The sequence below is a fragment of the Dasypus novemcinctus genome, chromosome 12 (genome assembly GCF_030445035.2).
Source record: "Dasypus novemcinctus isolate mDasNov1 chromosome 12, mDasNov1.1.hap2, whole genome shotgun sequence".
Taxonomy (NCBI): Eukaryota; Metazoa; Chordata; class Mammalia; order Cingulata; family Dasypodidae; genus Dasypus; species Dasypus novemcinctus.
In genome coordinates this window covers 80955177-80970917 of record NC_080684.1, presented here as the reverse complement: position 1 = coordinate 80970917, position 15741 = coordinate 80955177, and the positions used below count along the sequence as shown (strand labels likewise).

The following is a 15741-nucleotide window of genomic DNA, read 5'->3' as shown; positions in this document are numbered from 1 at the left end:
AAAATTAAAAATGTCTTTTGCCTTTGCTCACATATTTAACATTTTTGATACTCTTCATTCCTTTACATGGATGCAAATTTTTATCTTCTGCAGCCTTCTGACTAATACAAGGATTCCTACAGTGCAGGATTCCTTGTGATGAATTCTTTTAGCTACTCTAGGTATGAAAGTTTTTTCTTTCACTTTTGAAAGATGCTTTCACTGGCTATAAATTCTAAGTTGAGTTTTCTCTCTCAGTATTTGAAGATGTTGCTCCACTGTCTCTGATATTCTTCTATTTGTTCCTCTGTGCCTGTTTTCTCTGGTTGATTTTAAGAATTTTACCTTGTCACAGATTTTAAGCTATTTGATTATGACATGCCTTGTTTTAGATTTCTTCTTGTTTCTTATTCCTGGGGTTCATTGAGTTTCTGGGGTCTCATTTGTCTCCTGTTCTCAGGGTCATTGTTCTGTGCTGTTTAATGTCCAATATGTGAAAACCATTCCATTGATTTTGCCCAACTTTTTCTCTCAGGTGGAAAGGAATCCATCTTGGCCAGAGGCAAAAGTTCAATTTCAGTATTCCCACTTTTTACATAAAATTTTGTTTTGTATTTACTTTGGCTTTAAAATTCATGACAAAAATGCTTCACTTACACACATAAAGTTACTGTAATTATTTTATTTATCTCACCTCTTTTATTAATACACCTATGTACATTTATAGAAAAGTCAATAGGAAAATAATAAAAGCTTTAAATACAGCATGTAGGGAAAACACATTGAAAAGCTATGTCTTCTAAGCCTGTTGAGTAATGATATATAAGGAAATTTGTTATAAGTCATAATGCTTTCATAATCTGTCAGGAAAAAGCTCACAGTAGCACCCTTTTATTCTTCAATAAAAATGTATTCTCTGAGTTGCACTGGGGAAAAGTAATATTCCTATTGTTTTCTTTTCCTTGAAGTAATTACTAGCATGTTACACTTATTACATATATCCTTTCAAATTTCCAGCACTTTGGGAAACCATAAAGTTGGTATGCTAGATTTCTTTTCCTAAATTTAATAAATATTTTCCATTCAGAAGTTAAAATTGGACAGGAGAGCTGTATGCAAGTTACATACATAGCTTAAATTTTTGGGACGAGAGAATGCAAGAAGGTAAACAAGCTAGTAGCTTTCCTAATCTTATACCACTGAAACTGCAGTTCATGGCAGGTAGATATACACATCCACCCACTGCAAAAAAGGAGTAAATTCTTTTGACAATTAACCTTTAATGCTAATTTTAAATAATTTTATGCTAAAACCAATAATACAAAATTATTACACACAACACATAAAGAATTAGAGAATGTTAATGATACAAACCACAAAACAAACAAGCCATACCTCACATATTGGAGAAAAAGATGGCAATAATACTGCAATACTTAGTAACCAATACAAAATGAAATCATGCTGACTGAAACGTAACAGTAAAATTTTCATGCTATTGATTGATGAGATAATCACATACATGCAGCTCTGGTTTAGTCTCATAAACCTTTAAGTTTTTTAAAGGTAAAGTGAACTTAGCAAAAAAAAAAAATGTCAGAAATAGAGATTTGTCAAAAGTACAATACACTAACATAAAAGCAACAGATATAATGTAATTTATGCAATCCAAAATTCTAAATATAGTCCTGTCAAATGTACAAATAAATAAATCATATTTGACTTCATCAGCCTAACAAAATATTATGAACCAATTAGTCAATTGCTTAGAAATACCAGCTGCCATTTTAAAATTAGTTTCTCCATAAAAATAGAAGGCATATCAAACTCTTTAATCTTCAAACACCCCCAAATATTTGGATGATAACTAGTCAATGAAAATATATCTGTTAAAAAAGTGATTAAAAAACATACATAACCTATTCCTTTATGCACAATTTACTCCTCTTATGAGAAAGGACACTTAGTGGATATTTCTCAGAAAATAAAGATACTATTGACTTTCTAGGCAGATGATATATTGTAGTTTTTAATATAAAAATATAAATAGTTTAATAAATGGAAAAGATGACATCATGGTTGGTATAAAACTCATCACCTTTTTACTTGAAATGAAAATTTTTCAGCGGCCATGAAAACAACACTGATTCTATTTGGTTCTGTGTTACCAAAAACATACCAAATTACAAAACTTGCACTGAATTTTAAAAGTGGGCCCGTAATCTTTTGTTTTCTTCTCGTAGTCTTTCAATTTCAGCCACTAAGCCTTCATTCACTGAATATCTTTCCAGCAGAGAATGCATTTCATTCTAGAGAAAGGGAAAAATGTTAAAATTATTGGTATTCCGTATTTATTTGATAAGCTGTATTTTACCATTTCTCTCATGTTTAATTAACTAGCTCAAATATATAGCTTGTATTTAACAAAATTTACTACTTTATTATAAATGAAAGATCATTTCATATATTTGGAAGACTTACATTTGCATTTTGGAGAGGATTTTTATTGGAGAAAGAAAATTTGTGAAACAGTAACCTCAATTATCAGAAGTTACAAAGGACGGCCAGTTAAAATCTATTCTATTAAGTTTCTAAAACTCCTTATTTACTTAGCCTAGGAACTAGATATAATAACTACATAAAAATATATTGTCCTTTAATGGATTTTTTAGAGTCAAACAACTCCACACCTATTTGAAATATAATTTGTCACACATACCAACTGCATATGGAACTGTTTAATCATCTCCACTTGCAAATTCACAATGTCTCGATGGCATGCTTCCCTAGGAAAAAATATAAAATACTTGTTAGAATTATAAGTTTAACCAGTTCTAGATCATTCAAGAAACTGGTTAAACTTTTTTCATTGTTTGAAATTACTGGATGCTAATAATCATAATTATAATAATAAAAATACCCAAATACTTATTTATGAGGTACTAACTGATTTTTATACTTTAAATATACAAACGCATTTAATCTTCATTATTATAGGTAAAATTTCCATTTTACCAATGAAATAACTAAGCCCCAAAACAGTTATAACCTGTCCAAAGTCACACAGTTATTAAATAATGGCATTAAGAGATAAACCCAGACTGTTCCCTCTAGAACCTCCACTATACTATAGTCCCTTATATAGAAGTCAGCATTAAAGAAAGACACAGGCTTATATTACAATAAGATCAATAAGATACAGACAATTCACTAGGATATAAACCCCATCTGACTAACAATGTGTTAGCTTAAAAAATTACTTTCATCAGAATGGAAATGGGCTATTTGGGTGGTTATAACATGCCTTATTCAATAAAATGCAATTAATTCAGGCCTACAAAAAACATGTGAAAATTATGAAATATAATAATAAAGGGAACAGTCAGACACCCATTAAAAAACTCAGAAGCTAGAACATTACCAAAAGTATCTAAGCCTCCTGCATGCTTCTCTCTGATTCTATCGCTTTACTCTAGAGGGACAGACCAATAAATCAAGACTTTCCAATTTTCTTTAGCAAAGAGATGCTCTTTCTTTTTTAAAGTATAGATGTAAAACATATACTCTGTACTCAATATATTTTAAATATGCTTGGTTTTGAGCAATACTAAAGGGATACCATGCCCTATGGAGTCTTTAAAACTTTTTATTAGAGCAATTGCAGGTTTACAAAAATTCATGGAGAAAGTAGAGTTCCCATATAACCTTATAACCACCTGGTCCCTGATAGCCTGTATTCCAATTTCTGACTTTATGAATTTGTCTATTTTAATTACTTCAAATAAGTAAGATCATACAATATGAATCCTTTTGTGTCTGGCTTATTTCACTCAACGTGATGTCTTAAAGATTCACCCATGTTTTATTTAGCATCATCAGAACTTCATTTCTTTCTACAGCTGAACAGTATTCTGTTGTATGTATATAGCACATTTTGATTTATAGTTTTGATTATTTAGGGGTCTTTGATCCATTCTGAGCTAATTTTTGTATATAGTGTGATGAAGGGGTCCACTCCATTCTTTTGCATATGGATATCCAATCCTCTCAGCACCATTTGTTGAAGAAACTACTCTTTCCCAATTGAGCGTACTTTGCATCCTTGTCAAAAAAAAACTGGCCAAAGATGTGAAGGTTTATTTCTGAACTCTCAATTTGATTCCATTGGTCTATATGTCTGTCTTTGTGCCAGTACCATGCTGTTTTGATTACTGAACTTTCAAATAAGTTTTAAAACCAGGAAGTGTGAGTCCTCAAACTTTGTTTTTTTAAGATGGTTTTGGCTATTTCGGGCCCTTACCTCTCAATATCAATTTAATGATTTGTTCTTCCATTTCTGTAAAGAAGATTGTTCAACTTCGGGATTGCACTGAATCAGTAAATTGCTTTGAATAGAACTGATATTTTAATACTCAGTCTTCCAAACTATGAACACAGAATATCCTTCCATTTATTTAGGTCTTCTTTGATTTCCTTCAACAATGTTTTGTAGTTTTCTGTATTCAACACCTTTACATCATTGGTTAAATTTATTCCTACATATTTGGTTCTTTCAGTTGCTATTGTAAATAGAATTTTTCTTGATTTCCTCTTTGAATCTGTTCATTACTGATGTATAGGAATACTACTGCTGACTTTACATGTGGACATTTTACCCCACCACTTTGCTGAATTCATTGTGGACTTTTCAGGATTTTCGATTTATAGAATCATGTCATGTGCAAATAGGAAAGTTTTCACTTCTTCCTTTCCAAGGGGATGCCTTTTATTTTTTATTTTGTCTAATTAGTCTGGCTAAAACATCCAATACAATGTTGAATAACCAGTGGGCATTTTTTCTTGTACCTGTTCTTCAGGTGAAAGCTTTCAGTTTTTAACCAGAGTGCACTGTTAGCTGCGGGGTTATAATATATGCCTTGTATCATGTTAAGGATGTTCCCTTTTATTCCTACTTTTCTGAGAATTTTCATCAGAAGAGGTGCTAGATTTTGTCAAATGTTTTTTACTATCATATGTTTTTCCTCTTTGTTCTATTACTGTAGTATAGTAAATTAACTCATTTTATTACATTGAAATACCTTTGCATTCCTGACATAAATCTCACTTGAGCATACTGCATAATTATTTTATGGGCTGCTGGCTTCAGTTTGTTGGTATTTGTGATGAGGATTTTTGTATATATACTCATGAGATGTATGGTCTATAATTTTCTTTACTAGTGATATCTTTATATGGTTTCGGTATTAGGTGATGCTTGCCTCATACAATGTGTAGGGAATGTTCCCTCCTCTTCAATTTTATGCAAGAGTTTGAACAGGATTATTGTTGAATGTTTGATAAAATTCAACAGTGAAGTCATAAGATTCTGGGTTCTCTTATTAAGGAGGTTTCTGATTACTGTTTTTATCTTTTTCTTGTGGATGGACCATCATATCCTGCCTTTTTTGTCTTGGAGCCTTTTGTTGCATGCTGTAGATTTTAATATTTTACTGTGTTAGCTCAGGGAATAATGTTAACTCTGGGAATTTATTCCCTGAGCTGACTATTCCTTTAGTCAAACTTTTTCCCGACTCCTTGGTACTCTATTGCATGTCTTGAAGTCTTGAAGCTGGTAATCTTTTACCCTTAGGCTGCTTTGATTTGATTGTTTCTTATATTGCTCAGGCTGTCTGCAGGAGGCTTCTGCCTGCAGGGCAAGTTTTGGGATGGTGAGCCAGAAACAGCAAAGGTTGGAAGGTCTAAGATCCTGAAGAGGCATAGCCTGGAGAAAAGTAAGTTTGAAATAGCAATTTCCACATGAGATATTAGTTGACTCTAAGCAATGCTTGCACTGGGATTGATGGCAGGAGACCAAACATTAAGTAGCAGCTAAAGAACAGAAAAGGTATTTGGAGAGTTGTGTGGTGCTGCAGAAACACAAATTAAAGTTAAGTTCAAGACCTTCTAAGATACAAAGGCCTGGGTGAATACACCATATATCAGCTGGTGTCCCAGAAAGGAAAAGACTAAATTTTAGGAATAAAGGGATAGCAGAAATAAACTAACCCTAAAAAAGCCTGAAACCCAAAAACTACAAGATCAAGGTGCTCTGCTTGTCAGGAAAAAAACTTAAATCTTTCTTAAAGACAACAGAAATGGACTTCCACTTAAGATGTAATCTCCCAACCCTAATAAGAACAAGCCAGATAACCTATAAAATATAGGTTTTTAAATTCTACAAAAAAAAAAGAACCAGAAAATTATGAGCGCCTCCAAGAAGAAGGGTGACCCAAGGTAACTTTCATCCTTGAAAGAGCAACAGGAGGAGAAAATTGCCATTGATGGAGTAAGGAGAAACTAGCTGAAACCTTCATAGACTTTTAAAAGCCAAGTGAAGACAGGTATGATGGCTTAGAATTCCAAGGAGACACAGTCAAAAAGAAAGTCTGCTTTCGCCCATCAACGTTTTTTCCCCAAGCTTTCACTGACTGTTTATGTGGAAAATCAGGGGTCTAGCAGGAGAGATAAGAGACCCTTTAAGGCATGGATGCACACAGGCTGGTGAAAGCTTAGGGCAGTGGAGAAGAACAGAGAAACCCAGTGAGGCCCTCATGGGGAAGAAGGCAACCACTATCTATGGCTGAGGGAGGAAATCGACAGAGCCACTAATGGATTTAAGAACCTCGTTTGAACTTAACCAGAATCTTTTCACATTTTAATTATTATTTTTCAAGTCTACAATGGCAGCCTGCCTGCTACACTGCCCCCTGCCAAGTTTTCTAATAATTGCCCTAGGTGAATGTGCTTCATTGTACCTGATAATAAATAATCAAATAATAATTAAATCAAAATCAACAAAATTTGTCATGATTTCTAGGGTTTTATGGACATTAAAACCTGGGCAATAGCAGTAACCAGTAAACATTACTTAAGAGTTTTGTTTTTAAGGCCTATTTTTTTTTAATAGTTAAGATATAAATAGAAAGTATTTTTTCAATTACCTAAAGTCATCCAGTGTTTCCTGTATCATGTTCTGAATAAAATGGATTTGAACAGAGGTCAATGGTGCATTTGGCCGATTATTTCCAATGGTATCGACTATTTTTTCTGACAGTGAACTGGCAACTCCAGCAGTGACAGAGGATGCTATCTTTGGATCTAAAATAAAGAATGGAGAATATATTAATAGTCAACTTGGACTAAGACACATCAAACATTTCTAAATAAGATTCGGCATGAGGACACTTGAAAAACTGGCAAACAACATTGTTCCTGTGACATTTAGAAAAATTCACTGTCTGGAATACAAATTTTAGAAACTTTCTATGACATTATATCTAATAGTCATTTCTCTCTCTCTAAACTGTCAACTGTCTAATGTAATAACACATGACAGAGGGATTAATCTTAAAGAATCTCCAAACTATTTCCTCTTATAAAAGATAAATGTGACAAGCTGCACCACAAACTAGACAAACTGAAACTATTAAAAACAAAACAGAAGGAATACAGGAGTAAAATGGTGTTACAGGGAAAGCCCAAAAGTTTAAGCTAATGCAATATACCCAGAGAAGCCTTAAACTAAAATAAAAGATATCTTTATAAAAGAGCTGCTTCTATAAAAAGAGTTTCTTAGTATAGATAACTCTTATGGCTGAAACTAAAATACCTTTAAATGTGATCACGTTTTTAGGGATCTGTAGCATGAACTGTAGGATATGATTTTAACATGGGAAAAAAAATTCACTATGAGGTATTTTAGGTAGTTACTCACCTACATTATAATTCTATCCAGACCAGGTTAGATTAAGATACTTATGTACTAGGTTGAAATGAAATTCACACAAAAAAGAGTATCAAAGCAATGTGGGTAAATTTAACCATTCATATATATTTCATTGTCTTCAAAGAAAGCAGTCACACTGGAGAAGTGTCTAGAACCTTTAAACTCTTTGAACTTTAGTCCATGATTATTTTATTTATACTTCTCAAGTTAAAAAAATTGTTCAACTTCTCAACCTGACACTTTCAAACATCAGGAAGTTTTAAAAGTACTTACTCGAGGTAGAGCATCCATTGATTGCAGGTTCATATATCAATTGGGCTTCGATTTCTTTTTCTGGCTTTTCAAATTTCTCAGGACTTCTTGTTTGGTTAGATGATGGAGAGGTATTTAGATTTCCAGTCTCAGCACCGGAGGAGATCAACTTTGCAAACTTCACATTTAAAATAAATAATCACTTTAATACACAATTATTGTTTTCTCCTATACTAATTTGTACCCTAATTCTCTTTTTTTTTTTTTCCTCCTAGTAAGTAGAGTCAGGGAAAGAAGAATAAGAAGGGATATAGAAGTAGAAAAAGTGCTACAGCTAATGATAATATTTTAAAATTTTATTTATTTATTTTTCCCACCCCCTTGTTGTTTTTCACTTGCTGAGTCTGTTCATCTTCCTTGTTTTTTCAGGAGGCACCAGGAGCCGAACCCAGGACTGCTGATGTGGGAGGGAGGTATCTAATTGCTTGAGCCACCTCCGCTCCCTGTAATGGTAAAATAAACCAAGTTTACTACTAAAAAACAACCTTAATGATAATATGATAAGAAAAAGCTCAGTTATTAAGCATTTGCTGTTGTTTATCATTTAAAATAGTGATCGTTGGTGTGGCAGTTTGATATTATTTATGAATCCCTGAAAGAGATATAGATTATGTTTGCAAACTGGTCTGTTCCCCTGAGAGTGATACCCTTTGATTGTATTAGATTCAGCTGAGATATCTTTGATCAAATTATTTTATGATTAGGGCTTTGATTCAACCACATCATTAGGGCCTGCAGGGTTGAGTCCCTGCCCCCTTGGTGGGCCATATAGAGAGATGCTCAATCAAGAAACACAGGGGTAGATATACAGAGAAGATACACAGAGGATCCTGTGGCCCAGGAAGAGAGATGAGCCTGGTAGTTTACAGCCGACCTTTTGAGGAGACCAGAGCAGCGGAGCCCAGAAAGAAATGAGCCTGGGGACAGAGACAAGCCTTATGCCAGCCTGCAGATGAGCTAGGAAGAAACTGGGACCACGACACCTTAAGAGGGAAGAAAGAAGGCTGAAACCTCACAGACACTGCCCGCCATCTTGCTTCAACATGTGGCAAATGACTTTGGGGAGAAAGTACCTCTTATGGTACCTTGAGTAATTCATTGGACTCACCCAGGACAACAAACAAGGATATGATGATGTACAACGCCTATCCTGAGGAACAGAGGGTGTCTGCAACTGCAAGCAAAATAGTTCCATCCATCTGCCCCATGGGACCTAAACCCCCTCTCAATTAGAAACAGAGTGGACATCACCATCCACAAATCTTCGAGATTGGGGAATGACCAATGTACTAAGGTAGACGTATTATTATTCTAGCAATGTAAGAACTTTTGTCACTCATACAAAGGCAGTGGCCATGAGAGATTCTGAGAGAAGAGAGAGGGAAGAATAGGTGTAATATGGGTGCATTTTTGGGACATGAAATTGTCCTGCATCACAATGCAATGACAGATACAGGCCATTATATATTATATATGTCATAATTACAAAATTGTGCAGGGGTGTAAAATATAATGTAAACTATAGTCCATGGCTAGTGGCCGAGCTTCAATATGTGTTCATCTATTACAACAAATATACCAAAGTTTGTTTGTGGGAGGAGGAGGGCATATGGGAATCCCCTATATTTTCTAATGTAACATTTATGTAATCTAAAGCGTCTTTAAAATAAAAAAAAAAAAAAAAAAAGACATCAATGAGGAGGACCAAATCTGGGATATAACAAAGCCTTTTATAAAATGGTCCTCAGTATGCTCAAAGAGCTAAAGGAAAACAAAGACAAAAAACAAAAACAAAACACAAAAAACTAAAGGACCAACAGATGAATGCAAAGAGAATATCAATAGATGGAAATTATGAAAAGGAGCCAAACAGAATACAAGACCACACTAAAAGAAATTAAAAATTTCCTAGCTGTGATAAACAGTAGATTGGACCTGGGAGAAGACAGAAGCAGAAAACTTGAAGATATGACAATTGATCATTCAGTCTGAGTTGCAGAAAGAAGAATAAAGAAAAGTGAACAGAACCCAATGAACCTGTGGGACAACATCAAATGTACTAATATACATTGTAGGAATCCCAATCCCAGAAGGAAAAGGAAGAGAGAAACTGGCAGAGAGAATAATCAAAGAAATAATGGCAAAAAACTTCCCAAATTAAACAAAAGACATAATATACACATACAAGATACTCAAAAACTCCAAGGAGGATGAACCCAAATATGCCCACACTACTGAAAGCCAAAGATAAAGAAAGAATTCTGAAAGATGTGAGAAAGAAGAAACATGTTATATCTGAAGGAGCCTCAATATGAGTAAGTGGCAATTTCTCATTAGAAACCATGCAGGCAAGAAAGCAGTAAGGTAACATATTTAAAGAGCTGAAAGCAAAAAATTACCAACCAAGAATTTTGAATCTGGCAAAACTGTCAGAGATTAAAACATACAAAATCATCAAAAAGCTGAGGGAGTTCATCACCACCAGACCAGCCCTACAAGAGGTGCTAAAGAGAGTTCTGCAGGTTGAAAAGAAAGGACAGTAAGACAGTAGACTGAAGCTGCATGAAGAAATAAAGATCTCCAGTGAGGGTAAAAACATGGGCAAATATAAATGTCAGTACTATTGTATTTTTGGACTGTAACCTCACTTTTTACGTCCTATGGGATCTAGAAAGCAAATGCACAAAATGAAATGCTAAATCTGGTCTCAATATATAAACATGTAATTTGTGAGAACTACATAAAGGCAGGGGGACAGATGGGTACAGGAACATAGTTTATATATATTATTAAAGAAAAGTTGGTATCAAGCAAATATGATTGCTTTAGATTTAGGATATTAAATATAAGCCCATGGTAACCACAAAGAAAATATCAGAGAAGATGTAAGCTTATAGAGACAGAAATTAGAGTACAGTTTCCAAGGGTGGGGGTCAATTGGGATATGGAGAGCAAAATGGGTATAGGGTTTCTGTCTGGGGAGATGGAAAGCTTTAGTAATGAAAGATGGTGAGGGTACTGCAACATACTGAACGATATGTTTGGGAATGGTTGAAATGGGAATTTTTATGTTGTATATATGTTCCCACAAAAGGAAGGGAAGGAGGGAGTGTGGGCAACTGAAGAGACAATGACAATTAAAAGCAGTATATGACCCTGGACATGATCTAATGAGGGAGGGGAGAAGGATCAGAAGGATATTATTGAGACCCATGAAAAAACTGGAATACAGACTGTAAGCTTTATGTCAATGTTAAATTTCTTGAACTTAATAAATGCACTTAAGGTGCATACGTAACTGATTATCCTTGTTCTTGGGAAATGTACATGGCAGCATTAAGTGTTCAAGAAGTATGATGTATAGACCCTTCACTCAAAAGTTCAAAATAGAGATTGATAGATCAGACAGATAAATGGATGGGTAGGTGGGTGGATGGATAGATGGATGCACAGAAAGATGGATAGATACAAAGAATAATACAACAAAGATAGCAAAAATGGTAAAATTGCTGGATCTAGGTATCTGTGATAGGAGTATGTTGGAGTTCTCTGTATGGGGTTTGTATTATTTTTTATAACTGTCCTGTAAATTTGAAAGTATTTCTAAATTAAAAATTTTTTTAAAATACCGGAAGACTTTTTGTATTTCCTGAACGACATCTTTTCAATATCATTCTAAAGATTATTATGTAGATTTGACTGCTACTAAATGATGATAATATTGTATATTGGCTATTGTATTATAAAAGAAGGTAATGATGATGAATTCCATTCTTAGTACCATCAACTTGCTATAAGACCTAGGGAAAATGACTTGACCACCAATCTGGTGCTTTTCCCATGGAAATAAATTCTAAAAGAATGCAAGTACAAGCAAATATCTTGCTTTAGAAAAAATGTAAGTTTGTATCTGTTGCTACTTTCAATATGTCCAAAGGCAGATTTCAAAACTTTATTTTAGGTGTTAACAAGTAACATCAGGATTTCAGAATATTTTCTGACCTAAGTTAAGTGCATAGCACCACCAATAATTAGGACGTACCCACTGCCAGCTGCCTGTTTTCTAGTGAGGAGCTCATTATGCTTGTTAGTGATAAAAAGTCATTTCAGTAGCATTTTCAGGCAGATACCTGTTTGAAGGAGTCTTTAGGTTCCTGTTTTCCCAGATACATTTTCTTAGACTCAGTTGTCAGATCATGATTTTCATTTTCCTCTTTCCCTGGAGATCCCATGAAGACATTAAGAGGGCTAGAATGTGATATGGCCGTTGGAGTTTTTCTTGGTGGAAACACTGAGCTCAATTGTGGTAGAAAGTCAAGGCCTAAAGAGGAAGAGGAAAAAACTGCACTTGCATATGATGTCCCCCAATCTTGGGTATTTAAGTATTTAACATAATAAGCAGTTTAATATTGTAGAAAGGTATGGACTTGGATTTACAAAACTGTTTCATTTCCTAGTTCTACCCTGTACTCTTGAGCAAAAGTCATAAAACTCTGTGTCTATTTCCTGATTCATAAATTTGAATGATGACAACCTTCTCCCAGGATGTTTTCATTAGTACTAACGTTTGATAACAGAGTTTTTAACTTGATATGTAGGCTCTAAGATAGTGCCTAAAGATCTCTGTCTCCTAGTATCCATACCTTTATGCAATCTCTTCCCTCTGAATGTCAGTTGGACCTAATATCTTGCTTCTAACAATTAGAATATAGCAAAAGTGGTGGAACGTCATTTCCAAGATTAGGTTACAAAAGCACTGTGGCTTCCATCTTGGGGATCTTCTCATTCTTGCTCCCTTACTCTGAGGGAAGCCAGCCACCATGTTGTGAGTTACCCAGTGGAGAAATCCACATGGCAAGGAACTGGCATCTCTGGCCAACAGCCACTTAAATGAAGCAGATCCTCACCCAGCCTATGCTAAAGGCTGACACCCTGATTAAACCATCGAGAGAGACCGGAAGCCAGAGGCACTCAGCAAAACATGCTTGGATTCCAACCAAGATAAATTATGAGATGATAAATGCTTGTTTAAAGCCTCCAAGTTGTTACACAACAATAGATAACAAAATATCACTTTTAATTTTCATAAAAATACTTCTCAGTAGTACTTACCATCTCCTTTGCATATGGACTCATCACCTCCTTTGTTAACTACAGCATCTATAATAAAATTAGAAAATCAAATTTAAAAAATAGTGTAAAAGAAGCCATAGTAACTTAGGTTTCCTATTTCTTTCCCAAAAGATTCAGAGCCTAAGGATGCTCTTTAGTTTTTCACTATTATATGTGATATAGCAATTACTCAGCCAAAAAGAAAGACTATTTAAACTTTGTCAAATTACCCTCTATAAATTTATCCACACTGTTGACAACACTGCTAGTAGTTGTAAGGCTATCCCATTAAGGACTACAGTATGAACCTTAGTATCAAACAGGCACAGCCAAACAATTACCATGTTTATACAGTCTGAATGACAATGATATAAAGTTTCCAGTTATCAAATAGGCAAAACATTTTTTAATGGCAACATCTATCAGCAATGGAAAAAACAATCAGGAAACGGGATACTTTCATACACAGTGTAAAAGATTTCTCTGACAACATTTAAGAAATACTAATACTATAATTTAAAAAAAACAATTATTTTAAATTAGGAAGATATATGCTTATGAAAACATCCAAAATTTTAAGATTTATTTAAAAATACATATAAATAAGAAATTGTCTAAGGAGGAAAAAGCCCCAAGAAAGTTTTGTGGAAATTAAAATACCACCTTGAGAACTATTTGCATAGTTCCTATGTGAAAATTACCAAAACATATTTTGGAATAACATTTGAAACATCTTACCAACATAGCTCTACTAAGGCAAAGGAAAAGATATCACCTCAGAGATTGAGAAAACCAGCAAACTCTCATGAATAGAGTTAAAGTGAAGCTATTATTCACATCTTATAGTCTTAATAAAAATGTAGTGACTACCAACCACAGAACATAATCCTCTCACCTGAAAAGACTTACCATCTCTGATAGGTGAGAACATGTCACCTAAACTACTTTTCCCAGTATCATCAAAGCTGGAGAAATCCTGATTTTTCCCACTGTCTGTTTCCTTAGATAAAATATCTGTGTTTAAGCTTCGAGACAAACCTTACAAGAATGAGATATCAAAAAAAGTGTTCTTACATCTAAATAAATTTTATCTTCCAAAACCAAGTCTCTAAAAATTAATACACAAATTACCCATATTGTCAGTAATGTTACAACTATGAATATCAGGAAAGGAAAACAGAATGCAACAATACCTCAAATCATCAGCATTTTCAAGGACTCAAAGGATTCTTCAAAAGCAAATAATCTGTCCATTTAGCAACATCATATTTTAACTGTTTCTAAAACAATTATATACTTCGATGCCCTTAAAGTATACTGAACACAACTTTTGTTATTGACTCACCATGTACAAATAATAAAAATGTCTGTAAGGCATACTGCACAAAGCCTAACATATAGCAGGATTCAATCAACATTAGTTCCCTTCTCCAACTTGCAGTGAATGGGTTTTTTTTTTTAACTCTCTTGTCTTTTCCTTCACTAACAGTGGGAGCTTAGCATTACACACAGCGTAATCAACCTCAAATGGCTTTATTAACTTCTCTGTAGTTTAATAATAAGAAGAAAACCACAATACCAAACTCATATAGTAGACAACATTAACAGTCATGCAGCAGTTTCTCTGACAGTACAAAATGCAAGGCTTTAGGGCTCTGCAAGAGGAACTCTGCAAACTCAGTGGCTTCTTGCATTTTCTGGGTTAAGGACAGGATTCTAAAAATTCAAGAGCACAGATGAAAATCTGGTATCTGGATAGGGAGCATGTTACTGTATTACGTTTTAAAGTGTTTTATTTGGCATGTTAGTTCCAATGGAAACTGAAAGGCCTGGGATAAAAACAAAGAACAGCCTATATATCCAAAAATGTCAAAACCTGACTAATGAAATATATTTTTCTAATAACATCTGATAGAAAATTAAAATATAACCAATCATTTGTATATCGCCACCACTTATTTACACCAAGAGTTAAGCTGTTATAAAGAAGAAATTCTCTCTTCTTTCTCTAGGTCCTTAACGTCTTTGAATGCACAGTTCTAGCCTTTGGGACTTTAGGAAACAGAAGCTCAGTATCATTTAAAAATAGTGCTAAAGCCTTGTTTTTTGCTTTTAAGTAGCTGTTTCCTACTAAAAATGAACACCAACAAATCTGTAGAAGTTTCTTTCAATAACTAAATTAGGACATCCTCAGTAGCAGTAACATATTTTTTCAACTTTAAAGTTACACAGTTTAAATAGTAATAGTGAGGATGGATAATGATGATGATATCAGCAATACTATGACTGAGTACCTACTATGTGCTAGTTACTTCTGAAATATTTTCTCTGATGGTCAGAATTTACCAAATTTATCAAATATTATCCCAGCATATGGAAGAAGAAACTGAGATTCAGAGAAGGGAAGAAAACTGCCTAAGGAATCCAGGTTGGAAACAACAGACCTGAGACTAAGATACTCTCAATGTTTCAGAGAAAACAAATATGTATGCACATATTTGCATGAGGATGTGTATGTGCTGGAGAGAGAGAGTGATGAAGCTAATGTGGCAAAATTTATAAAGTAGTGAATC

The 15741-nt window shown here is 34.2% G+C and overlaps 1 protein-coding gene across 3 annotated transcripts in view; it reads right to left on the bottom strand.

Moving 5' to 3' along the window:
- Positions 1-646: 646 nt before the first annotated feature.
- Positions 647-15741, bottom strand: part of NEDD1 (NEDD1 gamma-tubulin ring complex targeting factor) — a 44025-nt gene continuing 28930 nt past the window's right edge. For all 3 annotated transcript variants that reach the window (XM_058308576.2, XM_058308577.2, XM_058308578.2), the window contains exons 9-15: positions 14078-14206; positions 13169-13216; positions 12187-12377; positions 8018-8174; positions 6960-7116; positions 2699-2765; positions 647-2288 (exon numbers count right to left, since the gene is read on the bottom strand). In XM_058308576.2, coding sequence (XP_058164559.1) covers positions 2184-2288; positions 2699-2765; positions 6960-7116; positions 8018-8174; positions 12187-12377; positions 13169-13216; positions 14078-14206 — 854 coding nt within the window. In that variant the 3' untranslated portion in view covers positions 647-2183. The remainder of the gene's footprint in view (positions 2289-2698; positions 2766-6959; positions 7117-8017; positions 8175-12186; positions 12378-13168; positions 13217-14077; positions 14207-15741) is intronic.